The sequence below is a fragment of the Balaenoptera acutorostrata genome, chromosome 5 (genome assembly GCF_949987535.1).
Source record: "Balaenoptera acutorostrata chromosome 5, mBalAcu1.1, whole genome shotgun sequence".
NCBI classification, from domain to species: domain Eukaryota; kingdom Metazoa; phylum Chordata; class Mammalia; order Artiodactyla; family Balaenopteridae; genus Balaenoptera; species Balaenoptera acutorostrata.
In genome coordinates, this window is record NC_080068.1 from 30,590,100 (window position 1) to 30,610,080 (window position 19,981).

At 38.5% G+C, this 19,981-nt stretch overlaps 1 protein-coding gene across 1 annotated transcript in view; it reads right to left on the reverse strand.

The window, feature by feature from the left end:
- NR3C2 (nuclear receptor subfamily 3 group C member 2) overlaps window positions 1–19,981 on the reverse strand; it is a 375,901-nt gene that overhangs the window by 195,885 nt on the left and 160,035 nt on the right. The window contains exon 3 of the mRNA XM_057547323.1: window positions 79–218. Coding sequence (XP_057403306.1) covers window positions 79–218 — 140 coding nt within the window. The remainder of the gene's footprint in view (window positions 1–78; window positions 219–19,981) is intronic.

The following is a 19,981-nucleotide window of genomic DNA, read 5'->3' on the forward strand; positions in this document are numbered from 1 at the left end:
GCTATCGAGTTAACCGTGCAAGTAAACTACACACCAGGAAAGAAAATGTGTAAAAGGAACACCCACATGAACATTTACCTTCCACTGCTCTTTTGAAGAACACTTTGCAGCTGCCACAGGTCACTACACCATAGTGACATCCTGAAGCCTCATCCCCACACACCAAACATATTTTGGAAGGTCTTGAGGATCCAGTGGAAACACTTCGTAAAGTAGAGCTGGGGAAAGAAATCAAGATTTAAATAACTACAGTGTAGTGGCACATTTGACATGCTGTACAGCTTAGCTCAATATCTGTCAGTCATCTTGATTCCATCAATGAATTCAATATGGTCCCATCCCGAGTGACTTAGGAAATGAAGGCAAAGCCCTATGAGGGGAGTAATGTATCAAGAATTCTCTATAGCAAAGTCTCTTCTCAGTACTAAGAAATCATAAATAATCCCATATAAACTTTTCTCTTCCTCTTCCTGTTTTTGAGAACGTTTACCAAAAAATATTATTTGCATTCTAGGTGAACAGGGAGGAGAGAAATCTTGAGCCGAGTCATCACGGAAGTATTTTTGGCATCAAAGGGCTATTACAATACTTCTCAACTCTCTTCACTCGGACTCAGATTATATCTCAATTTATGCCAGATAAAAAACTCTCCCCTCTCCAAAACAATCCACAAATTAAAACTAAAATAATTCTTGTCTCTATTGTCAGCAATTTTACTCCTCCAAGCTCCTGCATCTTCTCCCATGTTACCTTACATAGGTATGTTCAAATTGCTTCATTTTGCTTACTAATTTAAAGGGGCACAGTCAATACTAAAAACAAGCCATATACGGTAACTATCTCAGGTACCTTTCATGGTAAGAAACTGAAGGGTGCAGTTTTTAGGGACAAATTTAACTTTTTCAGCAACAATCTACATGAATACTTTTTAAGGAGACTTTTCTCAAGCTATATTACATATTCCCGTGCCGGTTTATGGTGCAATCTGAACAAAATTGTTTTAAATTCAAATAAGGTCTCATAGTTCAGTGACCAATGTGTGCCAAGCAGGCAAAGAATTCGATTTTTTTTTTCCATTCCTAGCCCACATGAACTTATTGAATATCTACCCACAGGTCCTGTGCAAGGTACTGAGGAAATAATATAGACTGCTCAGTCCCTGTCCTCAAAGTTGGTGGAGACATGCAGCATTATGGTATGTGCTTAGGTGCGGGGTAATATGGCAGCACATTGTAGGCTCAGTCTTCCATACTGGGAAAGCTCAGAATATACCAGTCAGCAGCCTTCCCCAAAGGTGACAGCTGAGCTGAGTTTTGAAGCACGACGAGATGGTAGCCAGACAAAGACAGGGGCAGAGCAAGCAGAATGTGCAACGCGAGCTGGAATGTGAGAGAAATTCGAGCTGAACATGTTCAGAAAACATTGGGTAGATTTTTTGTATGTCAGCACCATCACCTTGTTGTCCTAGCTTTTGTCTCCATTGTAAAACAGCAGGAACATAAAAACTCAAAGAAAACATATCAAAAGGCTAGAATGGTTATGTTACGGTGATGATTTCTCTGTTTTTCAAATTAGCTATAAATGTGATACTATTGCCTTCATGATTTTTTTTTAATTGATTTTATATGTTTTAACTACACTCTCACCAAAAACAGATGAAGGAACAAACTATGCAGCTGCTCAGAGCACTGCATCATGACTGACTTTCTAGAAAAATGACTTCTTAAATCAAGGGCTGAAACAATGTTCTCCAAAGTTGTTTCTCCTTCTGAGAAAAGTGCTCTTTATTATTTTTATTAGCGTCCTTTGACTTCTTTACGGCATTCAAAACATTCCATTTCAGCACCAGTAACTTCTTCGGCATATTGGCCAGGAAAGCTCAATCCATACTCTGACTCCCTTATGCTTCACAGGAAAATACCATGATTGCATAAACAATTAGAATACAACTTAAAAACCATCATTAACATGTAAGTGCTTTTTTACAACTGCAAGCATACATAGGATTTGTATTTAACATTTTTGTGAGCCTTGGTCTTGGTCCTCAAACTGAAGAGTCCCTTAACTTTAGTCTTTGGAACTCTCCTCTTCTTCTGTCCAAACACACTTTCCTTGGCTCAGTCAATGGCAACTGCTATGGGCTGAATCGTGTCCTTCTCCCCACTTTCAATTCCACTGTGGAAGTCCTAGCCCCTAGGACATCAGAGGGTGACCTTTTTTTTTAAACTGAAGTACAGTTGATTTACAATGTTGTGTTAATTTCTGTTGTACAGCAAAGTGACTCAGTTATATATATATATATATATATATAAATATCTATATATATGCATGCACACTTTCTTTTTTATATTCTTTTCCATTATGGTTTATCCCAGGATATTGAATACAGCTCCCTGTGCTATACAGTAGGACCCTGTTGTCCGACCATTCCATATATAATAGTTTGCATCTACTAACCCCAGACTCCCAGTGCATCCCTCCCTCACCCCACCTCCCCCTTGGCGACCGTGAGTTTGTTCTCTATGTCTGCGAGTCTGTTTCTGCTTCATAGATAGGTTCATTTGTGTCATATTATAGATGCCACGTATAAGTGATATCATGTGGTATTTGTCTTTCTCTTTCTGACTTACTTCACTTAGTATGATAATCTCTAGTTGCATCCATGTTGCTGCAAATGGCATTAATTCGTTCTTTTTTTTAAATTTTTATTTATGTATTTATTTATTTATGGCTGTGTTGGGTCTTCGTTTCTGTGCGAGGGCTTTCTCCAGTTGTGGCAAGTGGGGGCCACTCTTCATCATGGTGCACGGGCCTCTCACTGTCGCGGCCTCTCCTGCTGCGGACCACAGGCTCCAGACGCGCAGGCTCAGTAATTGTGGCCCACGGGCCCAGCCGCTCCGCGGCATGTGGGATCCTCCCAGACCAGGGCTCAAACCCGTGTCCCCCACACTGGCAGGCAGATTCTCAACCACTGCACCACCAGGGAAGCCCTCGTTCTTTTTTATGGCTGAGTAGTATTCCATTGTGGATATGTACCGCATCTTCTTCATCCATTCATCTGTCAATGGACATTTTGGTTGTTTCCATGTTTTGGCTATTGTGAATAGTACTGCTACGAACATAGGGGGTGCATGTATCTTTTTGAATTATAGTTTTGTCCGGATATGTGCCCAGGAGTGGGATTGCTGGATCATACGGTAATTTTATTTTTAGTTTTCCATCAGCGTGTAATCTTATTTGGAAATATGGTCATAGCAGATATGATTAGTTAAGATGAGGTCATTTTGGAGAAGGGTCATCCCTAATCCAATATGATTGGGGTTCTTATTAAAAAGAGGAAATTAGGACACAGACACACACAGAGAGAATGCTGTGTGAAGATGAAGAGAGTGATACTCTTACAAGTCAAGGAATGCCAAAGACGGCCAAGAAACCACCAGAAGCTAGGAGAGAGGGATGGAACAGATTCTCCCTCACAGCCTTCAGAAGGAACTAACTCAGCTGACACGTTAAACTTGGCCAAGCCTACAGAACCATGAAACAATATATTTCTGTTGCTGAAGCCACCCATTTGTGGTACTTTGTTATGCAGCCCTAGCAGACCAATACAGCAACTTGGACTCATCCCTGACTCTTCCTTCTCTCTAGTTTCATTCTCATTCTGTTCAATTCTATTTACTTTACCCTTAAAAAACACCCAGATTCTGATCACTTCCCATACCTCCTCTGGGACCACTCTAGTCCAAGCCATCAACACCTCTCCCCAGGACGTGTGGAAGCCTGCTCCCTCATCTTCCTGTTTCTCCTTGCACCCTTCCTTCCCCTGTAGCTAGAACGATCCTTATTCGTTCCTTTGCTCAAAACCATCCAAGGGCTTTCCCTCACGCTCAGAGGAAAAGCCAAAGTCAACCTATGACCACAGGGCCCCAATGTGGCCCCTGAGACTTTACTAACCTTTCTCTCTTGCTTGCTGCCCTTCAGCAACACTGGCATCCTTGCCAGACCTCAAACACACCAGGCGTGCTCCCACCTCGGGGCCTTTGCACATGCTGCCCCCTGTTCACCCAGATATCTATACAACCCCACACCCCCACCTCCCTTCAGGGTGTCATCCAAATGTCACTTTCTCAGTCAGGCCTTTTCTGCCCCCTCTACTGAAAACACCCCTTCTGCCAAACCCCCTTCCCCTTCTGCTTTATTTTCCTCCCTGGCGCATGTCACCAGCAAACATGCTGTGTATTTTCCTTCTTTAGTCTGTTTATTGTTTGCTTCATCCACACAAGAAGGTAAACTCAACAGGGGCCTGGATTTGCTTCTGTGTTATTTGCCACTATGTCCCCAGGGCATGGCATAGTCCCTGGTACATATTAGGCTCCCGATTAACACTTGGGATAAATGAGTGATCTCAGATGACTGGCCTTTTCATCAGTTTTGAACTCCTACTGCATTCCTTACATATAAGAATGTGATTGGTTTTTAACCGTCTTGAGAGTGAAAAGTATGTAGTGGAACCGAATGCAGAGAAGTCAAAGTGAAAGCATAGCATCAAAAAGTTGCACTGTGAAATCCCAATTAAAACAGTAATTTGGCTCAATGACAAAATTAAAGCAAAGGTGGATTATTTTTCCTTCTTGTTCACTAACATCTCTCAATGACAAGGGAGCACACTTGCCTCTACGTGTCTCTCGGCAGCCCTCTGCTTCTTCGGTTTCTGTTAACAGCGTACCGAGTTCATTCTCTATTTCTCAGGCTCTTTCTCATTGTCTTAATCACCAATGTAGATTTTCTTTGGCGTTCTACCTTTGGCCATCTTTTTTTCTCATTTCTACACTTTATCCCTTAATGATCTTATCCACTCTCCCAGCTCAAACAGCTCTCCTGGTGAATGACTTCCTGAATCTTTATATCCAGCTCCAACCTCTCCCCAGTGTTCCAATTTCATGGGTTCACTTCCTTTACATAACTTCCCAGCCTCTATGGTCTACTGGCTTCTGGAAGGGTACTGCCATCTGCTAGGCACCCAGGTTCAAACCTTCACTATCACATCTAGTCAGTTACCAAGTCCCGCTTGTCCAGGCTTGACCGTCTCCCATCACTTCTCTTCACCCTGTTGGGAGCCCTGGTTCAGACCCTTGTCACTTCCTCAGGGTTCTTCCCCAACACTCCAGTTCATTCTACAGTGGCTGACAAATGACGTTTCCTGTTGTACAGCTCTGATTCTAGTACTGCCCAGTTCAGAAACCTTCCATCATCCCTACACAACACCACCATAAATGATAACGTTCCTGTCCCTCTTCCTTCATGCCTGCCCCCGCAGTTCCTCTCACGCTTGTGCTCGCCCCACTGCAACATCCCTGTTGAGGTGCTGTGGGTACCACCATCTGTACACCTACCCCCGCCGCTCCGACTCCTGGGAAACCTGTCCATCCTTCAAGGGCCCCTGATGTTCTCCCGGCAGGATGCACCTCTCTCCCATCTCCTGATTCGCTTTCGTGAATTCCTCCTGATTTGCTCACCCCCCTCCCCCAGCGGTCATCACTTCTGCCCTGACATTCGTGATTTGTGCACTTATCCTAATCCCTTGAGGGCAAAGACCTTGTCCTCTGCCTCTCTGTGCTCTCTGCTGCCATTAGTGTGGTGCTGGGACTATTTATTGAATGAACGAAATCACAACCTTAATCTCATCACAGCAGAACATAAATTTCCAAAAGGCAATTTTAAAGAAGATAAATGAATGAGGCCAAGGTTATAGGTTCAATTCCTATATGGTTCATTTAGCTTTGCACAGAGGGGAAAAAACATCCGGGGAGACAGACTATCCTCAAAAGCTCAGCGAGCTATCCCACAAGCGTCTGCATTAGTAACAAAGAAGACAGGCCACAAAGTGTGGACGGGTCAGGAAAACTCCAGTCTCCACTGACACCCTTTCATGTGATTACCTCTGAAACTGAAAGATGGTACATGGTTGGAAGGTATATGTCTGGTTTCAGGAAATACATTACTACATTTTATAAGCAAGGAGAGGGAGGAGAGGAAAAGGAGGAGAAGGGAGCAGATCTTGAACTCACTTCTTAGATTCTGGGTTATATCAAAACACAAAGCTTATTGAGTGATTTTTGGATGTAAGAATTCACCTTTATAGTATGTATAATCCATTAACATCTTATAACTTCTAAGCATCTTCATGGGATGTGAGTCCCAAACATGCACGGGTAAAGGCAGGCACAGGGGCTCAGTAAGGAAGCCTGGTTCTGGTTCTAGCTCAGCCACTAACTGGTAAAACCTTAACAAGATCACCTCTCCTCTTTGGGCCGTAATTCTCACCATAAGAATGTTGAACAGATCATCTCTAAGATCCTTTTCAAGATATCCCTTTAAGATAAATACGGGCACAAAAGATAAATGGAACACCCTGTCATGATCAAGCTTTATTTGAAGTGGATTTCAAGCTCAAATTAAAGACAGCACCTTATACACAGTAAATAGCCATTGTTTGATCTAGATCAAGCATAAAAACATCTACATGTAAAAACTTATTCTTTCTAGAACAGCTAATCCTATGGCACTTAAAATCTTTCTTGCATCTATATGATTATGTCTTTGCTGATTTTGCTTAAAAATTCTGCATAAATGTATGCATTCAAATGGTATTCTACCCACTAAAAACCATTTTAACAGTGACGAGTTGGGAAAAACTACTCAAACTGGTCATTTTTGGTCTTGGTAATCAAAGAAATATTATGCACAGAAAGAACTTTATAATCAACAAAGGTAGTTCATAGGGTTTTAGACAAATGTTAAAATATTATATAAAGCAGAAATGAGTGAGTATTGTATTTCCACTTGTAAAGACAAGTGTCTCTCTTCGGGAAACACAAGGAAGGTGCAACTATTTTCAGTACCAAATAGAATAGTTCTAATGACTCAGTGAAGAGCTAAAGAGATTTATCAAAGGTTCATGCTGATTTGGGTGACAATTGGGAGGGGATATCCTCACCAATCATCAAAAACACTTACTGGGCAATCTTTTTCCACGAGACGGTTAGATTGCTTAGGGAGAAGCAATAAGAAGCTGTGTGAGAAAAAGGGATTTCTACCGACTGAACTGGAAAATTCAGCTGAGAATCTATAATGCACCATGTTGTTCCAGGAATTACTATGTTATTTCCCCATCTTTATAACAATTACATAACAACACCATAGTGATTGATCCACTATTCAGTGACCAGAAATTCTTCACATGACAAGGAGTTTGTCCCATTTCTCAAGCTCACTCAACATCAATTAAGCAAACCTGTCTTTTGTACTTTCACTTAATCAGAGATGCTTCTACCATCATCACCAGCTGCTGAAAAGTTGAATCTTTCCACACGCAATCAACTCAAGCATTCATTCAGTGATCTAGAGCAGAGTGAGAGTTTGGAGGCCTATGCAAACAATACTTCAGGAAACATCCTTCTATCTGAACATGCTGGTGTGTTTTAAATCCTTCATTAATTAAGCTATTCATTGGAAGCCTGCTATGCCCCCCCCCTTTTCTAGGCACTCAGATGAATAAGAAAAAGTCCCTATTCTCATGGAGTTTCTACTATAGTAGGAGAGAACAACAATACAGAAGTAAGGAAATAAATTCAGACAGTGGTTAAGTGCTTTGAAGAAAATGACAGAGACCAAGATTGGCTGGGGCAGTGGATGGTTAGGATTCTTTAGAAAGGTAGCCTGGGAAGGCATCTCTGGCGAGACTGAAAGGACAAAGTAGCCAGCCATGCAAAGATGCCAACAAAGGGAAGAGCAAGTGCAAAGTCCCTGAGGCAGGAATGAACATGACACGTTCCAGAGATGGAAACGAGGGCAAACGAGTAGCTGAAAGGAGGCAGGAGAGATGGGAGGAGGTAGGATGTGTGGGCCAAGAGGACAGAGAGAGACTACATGGGTCTCGAGGGCTGTGGTGATGACTCAGGATGCCAGTTTAAGTGACATCACGAGTGATGTGAATATTGAGATGTTTTAAGCAGAAGGGTAATACGATCTGCACGACATTTAAAAATCTGACTTTGGCTACTGCCTGGAGAATGGACTACAGGAGTGGGTGATGTTGGAAGTGGGGAGACCAGCCACGTGGGCTCCAGCAATTATCCAGGCAGGAGATGACAGAGCTTGGATTTAGCTTAAAGTAGTGAAGACAGTGAGAAATGGCCTCTTCGTTTGTTAAGTAGATAGTACCCACCGGACTTGCAGAAAAATTGTATGGTGGTGCTATTTATATTTTCATAGTGGAATGAAGAGCAGTTTGGCAGTTCAGGGGAGTTTGTTTTGGACCCGACAGTGGTAAAACAGTATCAGCATGCTATGTTCTTATTTTTGTAAATAATACAATAGCAATAATATTAAATGATAGTTTATCCATAGGAAAAACTGGGAGCAAACATATATCAGTCTTATTTAACCTTTCTGGGCCCACTTTGTCATCTGTTAAGGAGTGATAACAAAAGTCCTACCTTATAGGGTTCTTATAGATTAAATTAGTCAATACATACATACATACATACATATATATAGATATAGATATATTTTAAAGGAATCCAATTTTTATTGTAACACAGTTATCAAAATATTTTTTTCTTTTCCATTAAGGTTTATTACAGGATATTGAGTATGGTTCCCTGTGCTGTACAGTAGGACCTTGCTGTTTATTTTACATATAGTAGTTTGCATCTGCTAATCCCAAACTCCTAATTTATCCCTCCCCCACTCCCTTTCCCCTTTGGTAACCATATGTTTGTCCTCTATGTCTGTGAGTCTATTTCTGTTTTGTAAAAAAGTTCATTTGTGACATATTTTAGATTCCACATATACATGATATATGGTATTTGTCTTTCTCTGCCTGACTTACTTCACTTAGTATGATAACCTCTAGGTCCATCCATGTTGCTGCAAATGGCATTATTTCATTCTTTCTTATGGCTGAATTACTCAATATATTTAAGAGCACATACAACAGTGTCTGACACATATTCAGAGCTATTTAAATTCTGGCTATTATGAATCAACATTATTGTTGGATCTACAACTCTTTTTTTTTTTTAATTCATTTATTAATTTATTTATTTTTGGCTGCGTTGGGTCTTCGTTGATGTGCACGGGCTTCTAGTTGCAGTGAGCGGGGGCTACTCTTCGTTGCAGTGTGTGGGCTTCTCATTGCGGTGGCTTCTCTTGTTGCGGAGCACAGGCTCTAGGTGGGCGGGCTTCAGTAGTTGTGGCTCGTGGGCTCTGGAGCGCAGGCTCAGTAGTTGTGGCACAGGGGCTTAGTTGCTCCGCGGCATGTGGGATCTTCCTGGACCAGGGCTCGAACCCGTGTCCCCTGCATTGGCAGGCGGATTGTTAACCACTGCACCACCAGGGAAGTCCCTACAACACTTAATAGTGACTGGCATAGTAGTAGAACTAAAGATAATTCTACTTTTCTATAGCATATTTTTCTGTACTGCTTTAAATTTATATAAGCATGTATAACATTGGTTAGCAGCAGAAAAAAAGGTTTTTAAAAATATAGTATAAGAGAGTGGTACAGCAACAGCCATATTGTTTATTTACTGTTTAGGCAATATTCTGTGTGAATATGGATTTGAGAATCTCTTTTAAGAATTCTGGTTCCTCTGGTGACTGTAGCATGTAGGTTGGGAACAGTCACATTAGATCATTAGGATAAACAATCACTGAGATCCAAATACATACTTTTATATAAAGAACACTAAATTTAAGAAACCTAAGAATTTGGAGAACACTCAATATACAAAAAATACATTTCAAAAACAAATCACCTTTGACTACTAGTTTACTAAAATCCTTACTTTCACCCTCACATAAATGAGGCAAAAAACCCCTTTTGCTGACTATTTCCTTTTTGAGTCACAATTTTTAACATGAGATATCCCATTTTAGTTTTCCCACTATTTAGGGGGAATATTTGGGAGTGATTCTTGTGGTATATTTTCTTTGGTGGTATTATTATTTTTGATGATAAGTGAATCATTAATGTTTTGGGGGATGATTTACCACTAAATAAAATTCCTCCTCTTAAGCCACAATTCATAATGCACCACAGACAGGAATTAAATAATTGGTACACATCTTTCAATCTCAGATGTATGAATAAAATTATAGATAAAGCTACCTAACAAAGAAACTTCAAGGACATAACTAGCTTGGAAAATAAAAATTAAAGCCCCCAAATGGCTGATTAGTCTTTTCCAATTTACCTTTCTGTTTGTTTGTTTTTACAATAGTTTATATGATTAGTAATATTTATTAGAGTGGCTCTGTTTAATAAGTATTTTCTATACTTTGAATTTCATTTAAGTGAATGCAATTTTTCCATAAAAGACTTAAAATTATAATCAACAGAGCACAGCTTTAGCACAGTAGGAACATATCCTGACAGAGATCTAGAAGGAAAAAAAGATAGGAATATTTTGGATCACATGCTAAGCCTAGCCTAGGATGCGTAAAATTTCATTTTAAAAATAAAGATCTATGCTAGAAGGACATTCAAGTAACTTTTTCTCCTTCAACTATGGCTAGACAAATTCCCACTTGATGAAAATATGCAAAATCTATTTTTCTGGAAAATAGGCAAAAATATTTAAATCTAGATGAAAATGTATTTTCTAACAAAACAAAGAGTCAAATGTAATTACTGGCCACTGTACTGTCAATGAATCATTTTGATCAAGTGACTTCCACACCAGCTGTGTGGAAGTCCTTCTGAGAACACAAAGATAACAAATGACTTCTACTCTCAATAAGTTTATAATCGAGCAGGGTAGGTAAGACACGCGGATTGGTAAATATTAAAGTCACTGTGTGATAGGAGTCATCCATGGCTAAAAATAAAGAATTCATAGAGTCCAATAACTTGCAGTTGGGTTGAAGGAAAGCTTCACGAAGAAATGGGGAAAGGTGAAAATGAGCTGGACCAAGAAAAATGTCCAGACAGGGGCAAATGCATTGGGATCCAGAACTCAATGAGTTATACACTGACAAGCATGGGAAAAGGCCCAAATCATGAGTCTCTAACACCAGATTCAGTGGTTAGAGATGATTCTAGGACAGTGAGTTGAAACATCTGGTAGACAACTGAAAAGGTGACATGAAAAATGAAGCGAGGTACAAAGATCTACCATGTTGGAGGACACGAAGTGACGGATGACAATTGTTAATATGTACAATACAGATAATGAGAACAAAAGGTCTGATGAACTGAAAGAAAACTAAGGACCACTGAATAGGGGAAGCAGGAAAAACAGGTTCAACAAGAGAAAGTTTGCAACATCACTTAAGAGGTAGGTCACTCTTAGAGAGCAAGGGCTCTCGATTTTATTCTTAGAACAATGAATGAGTTCACTTCGGCAAAAGGTGAAATGAGGAGAAAAGAAGGTCACCGATGGAAATCTACAGAAAACTCACACTTCTGGTTAGGCAGGGAAAGAACTTGCTAACAAACCTGAGGAAGAAAGAGGCGGGAAGGCAAGATGATGCAGAGTCTTGGAATCAACGGGAGGAGATCAGGAATGGGGGACCAACAGTGTCATATGCCACCAAGAGAGCAAGACTAAAGGTGGACCACTGGGCTGTGGTCACTGTTGACACCGTTGACTTTAGCAATGGTTGTTTTTTCTGCATATATAAGATGCATATGTAAGCCATATTGAAGTGAAAGGCACTCCCCATCTTCTCTATTAATAAGTTTCCATATTCAGGGAAGTTGTCTTTGTCATAAAACTACTACCTGGTAATCTGAGCACATGCAAAGTCTCTAAAAAAGATCTAACATCAAATCATCTCCAGAAACATTTACTGAGCACATATATGCCAATCAGTGGTGGCTAATACGATGACCAAATATATGTGCTAAAAAAATGCCTCCACATTTTATTTTACCTCTGTAATCACTGGCATGTGTGAGTGTTAGTTATTTAGAATCCCCTTGGAAGGAATCATAAACTTATCACACGATCTGTTGGACAGTACTTTATAAAGTATGTTGGAAGAAGACTACCTCTAAATACTTGCTTGAGTGCATAAATTATGTTTTAAGAAGATTACCACAAAATGCTTGCTTGAGTGTTTTTAATTACAGTGACTTTGCTTTTGAAACATACTATAAACAGAAAGAGACTCACAGACTTTGAAAACAAACTTATAGTTACCGAAGGGGAAAGGTGTGGTGGAGGGATACATTAGGAGTTTGGGATTAACATATACACATTCCTGTATATAAAATAGACAATCAACAAGGACCTACTGTATAATACAGGGAATTCTGCTCAATATTCTCTAACAATCTATATGGGAAAAGAATCTGGAAAAGAATGGATATATGTATATGTACAACGGAATCACTTTTCTGTACACCTGAAATTAACACATTATAAATCAACTACACTCCAATATAAAATGAAAATTAAAGAATAAATAAAAATTGTGAAAAAAAGAAACATACTATAAATATTAAACATGATTTAACTTTTCCCCCTGAACATTAACTACCCTTATGTTAAGATGCAGACTTAGATGCTGATATGGCTGGCCTGAGACTCTGAGCAGTAATGGACACTGGACCTGGCTGTGGATCCTGAACCTGAGTTATTTAGAAAATTGCTGATTTCAGCGTGTTTTTTGTTTATCACATTTTAAAGAAGTTGATGGAAAACATGCTTCATCGTGGCCTTTCTGAGCAACAGAATATGGCTTCTTTCTATAAATTTAATTAATGAGCCCAAACTCCAAACTGCTTTTTCCCTGAGTTGTTTTTCTTAAATTCTCGAAATAATGATTTTCATCGCCACTGATATGGCCCTCTGATTTGCCAACTCCACTTAATTCAGTTATGACCGCTGCTATGCAAGACTCGCGTGTAAGATCACAGAGGTTTTGCAACTGGCACCCTCCATCCTACCTGCCTTATACTAAGTTTTTTTCACAGGGGATAAAGGGGTAGCCTTCATTATTTCAATAATTGACATGTGATGGGTTTAGAGAGGCTCATTCCAAAATCTATAAATTAATGACATTAATGACAATGTCCTAGCACATTTGCTGACATGGTACCATGCCATATTTACTTCAAATCTACTCAATATCTGTTTTTTTTTTTTTTTTTTTTTTAGTGTGTTAGCTTCTGCTTTATAACAAAGTGAATCAGTTATACATATACAATATGTTCCCATTACTCTTCCCTCTGGCATCTCCCTCCCTCCCACCCTCCCCATCCCACCCCTCTAGGTGGTCACAAAGCACCGAGCTGATCTCCCTGTGCTATGCGGCTGCTTCCCACTAGTTATCTATTTTACATTTGGTAGTGTATATATGTCCATGACACTCTCTTACCCTGTCACATCTCACCCCACCCCCTCCCCATATCCTCAAGTCCATTCTCTGGTTTTGAGCAGAGTTACCACCCTTGAAATATTAAAAACAGCATCTTTTTTTAATTTAATTTTTATTTTATGTTGGAGTATAGTGGATTTACAATGTTGTGTTAGCTTCAGGTGTACAGAAAGCGATTCAGTTGTACATATACATATATCCATTCCTTTTCAGATATTTTTCCCATATAGGTTATTACAGAATATTGAGTAGAGTTCCCTGTGTTATACAGTAGATCCTTGTTGATTATCTGTTTTGTATACAGTCGTGTGTATATGTTAATCCCAATCGCTTAATTTATCCCCCTTTCCCCTTTGGTAACCTAAGTTTGAAAAACAGCCTCTTTTTTTTTTTTTTTTTTTTTTTTAGGATTTTGTCATTTTTCTTTTTTTTTTTTTTTTCCACACACACACACTGTATTTTATTTTTACAAGAGATAGATAGACTGACACCAAGCATTGTACATGGATGACCACAACAAAAGCAACAATGATTGCAATTACCAAACATGAAACACACTTATACTATGTCATAATATTGACATTCAGTCCAGTAATCCTCCACTGTAACAGCTCCTTTACTTTGCAGTGAAAATTGATTTGTATATTCTTTTCCTCTGAGTCCTTGTGGGATTTTTTTTTTTTTAATTCAGACAGAAAGTCACAAAAATTATACTCATCCTCATCAGTTCACTCAGTCCCATGTAATTAATTTCTTTTTTTTCATCTTGATCTTTTGTTAGCACTTTTATGAGTTCATCAGTTTTTCATTAGAGTTCTGAAAATGCTTATTCATTCAGTTCAGCAGTACAGTCAGTTACCAGAAACCTGTACTTGTCAGAGTCTTTTCCATGAATTTCTTGAAGATGAAACCCTTTTATAGGAACATATTTGCAAAATCATCAGAGTACACCCAGAACTGTCTGTAAATGACAAAAGACTTAAAAATGACCATGGTTAAAGATTTGATGAAAGTTCATAATAATGCAGTTGACAAGAAAATTAGTTATTTCTGAGATATACATTTTAAAGTAATAACTAGGATTATTACTTATAACATTATAACAGAACATATAAGATTTTTAGACGTTTCCTGTAATGTCTGAAACATTTATATTAACATATTTCCATACATATTTCCATACAAATACAAATATAAGATTTTTAGAAATTTCATGTAATGTCTGAAACATTTATATTAACATATTTCCATACATATTTCCATACAAATACTAATATAAGATTTTTAGAAATTTCATGTAATGTCTGAAACATTTATATTAACATATTTCCATACATATTTCCATACAAATACAAATATAAGAGTTTTAGAAATTTCATGTAATGTCTTAAACATTTATATTAACATATTTCCATACATATTTCCATACAAATACAAATATAAGATTTTTAGAAATTTCATGTAATGTATGAAACATTTATATTAACATATTTCCATACAAATAACCCAATGAAAGTTTAGTATTAGTTGTTTTTGTTTGTTTTTTTATACTGCAGGTTCTTATTAGGCATCAGTTTTATACACATCAGTGTATACATGTCAATCCCAATCGCCCAATTCAGCACACCACCATCCCCACCTCATCGCAGTTTTCCCCCCTTGGTGTCCATATGTCCATTCTCTACATCTGTGTCTCAACTTCTGCCCTGCAAACTGGCTCATCTGTACCATTTTTCTAGGTTCCACATACATGCATTAATATACGATATTTGTTTTTCTCTTTCTGACTTACTTCACTCTGTATGACAGTCTCTAGATCCATCCACTTCTCAACAAATGACTCAATTTCGTTCCTTTTTATGGCTGAGTAATATTCCATTGTATATATGTACCACAACTTCTTTATCCATTCGTCTGTTGATGGGCATTTAGGTTGCTTCCATGACCTGGCTATTGTAAATAGTGCTGCAATGAACATTCGGGTGCACGTGTCTTTTTGAATTACGGTTTTCTCTGGGTATATGCCCAGTAGTGGGATTGCTGGGTCATATGGGAATTCTATTTTTAGTTTTTTAAGGAACCTCCATATTGTTCTCCATAGTGGCTGTATCAATTTACATTCCCACCAACAGTGCAAGAGGGTTCCCTTTTCTCCACACCCTCTCCAGCATTTGTTGTTTGTAGATTTTCTGGTGATGCCCATTCTAACAGGAGTGAGGTGATACCTCATTGTAGTTTTGATTTGCATTTCTCTAATAATTAGTGATGTTGAGCATCTTTTCATGTGCTTCGTGGCCGTCTGTATGTCTTCTTTGGAGAAATGTCTATTTAGGTCTTCTGCCCATTTTTGGATTGGGGTGTTTGTTTCTTTGATATTGAGCTGAATGAGCTGTTTATATATTTTGGAGATTAATCCTTTGTCCGTTGATTCATTTGCAAATATTTTCTCCCATTCTGAGGGTTGTCTTTTCGTCTTGTTTATGGTTTCCTTTGCTGTGCAAAAGCTTTGAAGTTTCATTAGGTCCCACTTGTTTATTTTTGTTTTTATTTCCATTACTCTAGGAGGTGGATCGAAAAAGATCTTGCTGTGATTTATGTCGAAGAGTGTTCTTCCTATGTTTTCCTCTAAGAGTTTTATAGTGGCCAGTCTTATATTTAGGTCTCTAATCCATTTTGAGTTTATTTTTGTGTATGGTGTTAGGGAGTATTCTAATTTCATTCTTTTACATGTGGCTGTCCAGTTTTCCCAGCACCACTTATTGAAGAGACTGTCTTTTCTCCATTGTATATCTTTGCCTCCTTTGTCATAGATTAGTTGACCATAGGTGCATGGGTTTATCTCTGGGCTTTCTATCTTGTTCCATTGATCTATGTTTCTGTTTTTGTGCCAGTACCATATTGTCTTGATTACTGTAGCTTTGTAGTATAGTCTGAAGTCAGGGAGTCTGATTCCTCCAGCTCCATTTTTTTGCCTCAAGACTGCTTTGGCTATTCGGGGTCTTTTGTGTCTCCATACAAATTTTAAGATGATTTGTTCTAGCTCCGTAAAAAATGCCATTGGTAATTTGATAGGGATTGCATTGAATCTGTAGATTGCTTTGGGTAGTATACTCATTTTCACAATGTTGATTCTTCCAATCCAAGAACATGGTATATCTCTCCATCTGTTGGTATCATCTTTAATTTCTTTCATCAGTGTCTTATAGTTTTCTGCATACAGGTCTTTTGTCTCCCTAGGTAGGTTTATTCCTAGGTATTTTATTCTTTTTGTTGCAATGGTAAATGGGAGTGTTTCCATAATTTCTCTTTCAGATTTTTCATCATTAGTGTATAGGAATGCAAGAGATTTCTGTGCATTAATTTTGTAACCTGCAACTTTACCATATTCATTAATTAGCTCTAGCAGTTTTCTGGTGGCAGTTTTAGGATTCTCTATGTATAATATCATGTCATCCGCAAACAGTGACAGTTTTACTTCTTCTTTTCCAATTTGTATTCCTTTTATTTCTTTTTCTTCTCTGATTGCCGTGGCTAGGACTTCCAGAACTATGTTGAATAATAGTGGTGAGAGTGGACATCCTTGTCTCGTTCCTGATCTTAGAGGAAATGCTTTCAGTTTTTCACCATTGAGAATGATGTTTGCTGTGGGTTTGTCATATATGGCCTTTATTATGTTGAGGTAGGTTCCCTCTATGCCCACTTTCTGGAGAGTTTTTATCAGAAATGGGTGTTGAATTTTGTCAAAAGCTTTTTCTGCATCTATTGAGATGATCATATGGTTTTATTCTTCAATTTGTTAATATGGTGTATCACATTGATTGATTTGCGTATATTGAAGAATCCTTGCATCCCTGGGATAAATCCCACTTGATCGTGGTGTATGATCCTTTTAATGTGTTGTTGGATTCTGTTTGCTAGTATTTTGTTGAGGATTTTTGCATCTATATTCATCAGTGATATTGGTCTGTAATTTTCTTTTTTTGTAGTGTCTTTGTCTGGTTTTGGTATCAGGGTGATGGTGGCCTCATAGAATGAGTTTGGGAGAGTTCCTTCCTCTGCAATTTTTTGGAAGAGTTTGAGAAGGATGGGTGTTAGCTCTTCTCTAAATGTTTGATAGAATTCACCTGTGAAGCCATCTGGTCCTGGACTTTTGTTTGTTGGAAGATTTTTAATCACAGTTTCAATTTCATTACTTGTGATTGGTCTGTTGATATTTTCTGTTTCTTCCTGATTCAGTCTTGGAAGGTTATACCTTTCTAAGAATTTGTCCATTTCTTCCAGGTTGTCCATTTTATTGGCATAAAGTTGCTTGTAGTAGTCTCTTAGGATGTTTTGTATTTCTGCGGTGTCTGTTGTAACTTCTCCTTTTTCATTTCTGATTTTATTGATTTGAGTCCTCTCCCTCTTTTTCTTGATGAGTCTGGCTAATGGCTTATCAATTTTGTTTATCTTCTCAAAGAACCAACTTTTAGTTTTATTGATCTTTGCTATTGTTTTCTTTGTTTCTATTTCATTTATTTCTGCTCTGATCTTTATGATTTCTTTCCTTCTGCTAACTTTGGGTTTTGTTTGTTCTTCTTTCTCTAGTTTCTTTAGGTGTAAAGTTAGATTGTTTACTTGAGATTTTTCTTGTTTCTTTAGGTAGGCTTGTATAGCTATAAACTTCCCTCTTAGAACCGCTTTTGCTGCATCCCATAGGTTTTGGGTCGTCGTGTTTTCATTGTCATTTGTCTCTAGGTATTTTTTTATTTCCTGTTTGATTTCTTCAGTGGTCTCTTGGTTATTTAGTAACGTATTGTTTAGCCTCCATGTGTTTGTCTTTTTTACGTTTTTTTCCCTGTAATTCATTTCTAATCTCATAGCGTTGTGGTCAGAAAAGATGCTTGATATGATTTCAATTTTCTTAAATTTACTGAGGCTTGATTTGTGACCCAAGATGTGATCTATCCTGGAGAATGTTCCGTGTGCACTTGAGAAGAACGTGTAATCTGCCATTTTTGGATGGAATGTTCTATATATATCAATTAAATCTATCTGGTCTATTGTGTCATTTAAAGCTTCTGTTTCCTTATTTATTTTCATTTTGGATGATCTGTCCATTGGTGTAAGTGAGGTGTTAAAGTCCCCCACTATTATTGTGTTACTGTCGATTTCCTCTTTTATAGCTGTTAGCAGTTGCCTTATGTATTGAGGTGCTCCGATGGAAAAACAGCCTCTTAATATGACAGCAAAAGTCCTAAGGAATGCTTATGTTAAGTGGATCAAATAAATTCATTCTTTATCATTTCAGTTTCTGAATAATCAATGAGGTATCACCACTTTAGAGTTAGGGGAAAAAATTGAAAAAAAATCCCAAATAATCAACTTATTTTCTTAGAGTTAATTCTATAATTGTGAAATAACATCACTGCGTTCAGATCAGCTTAATACTCTGAAATGATCTTTCAGTAAAGGAATCTATGAGAAAAAAATCTTTTCCATTCACACTTTAGTTTATAACAGGTCAAAAGAATATTCCTTTTCCAAACACTAATGCATTTTTCTAGTTACGAGGGTTTTCTTCACGGGAGCCTACAGTCTAACCACACGTGAAAAGAGCCACCTTGTCCTCATTCTGCTTGAAGGCAGGATGACTCAAGGCTGGTTCCTGTCGGCAGGCATCACTACAAGGAGTGGTTTGGTCAGAGCTGCAAAACGCTACTCAGGGACATGACCAGCCTCACTGGTAAGCTCTGAAAAGAAGGCATATGTGTGCACAGACACCTAAAGAGGAACACAGATGTACCCTCGAACATGCAAGAATCTTCTGCAGTATTCTTCTGCTCTGCAGGTATTCTTCATAAGAACTCCCTCGGAAGAAAATGGCAGAGGCTTTAAGGAGAAGCCAGCATAGGGCACTAGTCAGTAGACTTGGATGACTGAGTCTGCAAGGAAATTCAGAGGCGCCTTTTCGACCCCACCCCCCCTACCCTTCAGGACTGAGGGATCAATGCTGTACTGTTCCATCAAGAGCTGCCTACGCTCGCCTTTAAGTTCCCTACAGAGCTCCCTTTTAAACTTCTCCTGCTTAAGCACAGTCTGTAGGATTAAGCCATATGAAATTGCGTTCAACTGTTTTTGACCTGCAAAATCAGGCATTTCTTATGGTTCCATTTAACACATTTCTGGACACTGGCTTCAATGATAAAACCAGGGTCTATCACAGGACAGTATTTCCAAATCGATAAAATCATCATCTACTATTATGTGGGCAATAGCATTCTACTAAGTATCATGGTCTCAGGCCTTCAAGGTAACACACTGAAGTACTGAGGTGAACTTAGATATTGCTGATCCCACCCCCAGACCGCTGAGTTCCTTTCCATTACCACGTTCTCCAGCAATTTTGGCTCTGATTTTTAAAACTGTTCATTTTTTCTGATCGATTTCATTACTTTTACTTTTCAGTGAAATGCTAGTTTAAAAAAATTAATAAACAAAACTGTTTGCTCATTTTCTGACTTGACATGAACAGAACAATGACAGAATCCTGTGTACTTTCTTTGGGTCTTTATTATTCTTAGGGTTTGACACCTAGGGCTGTTTCTTTGAT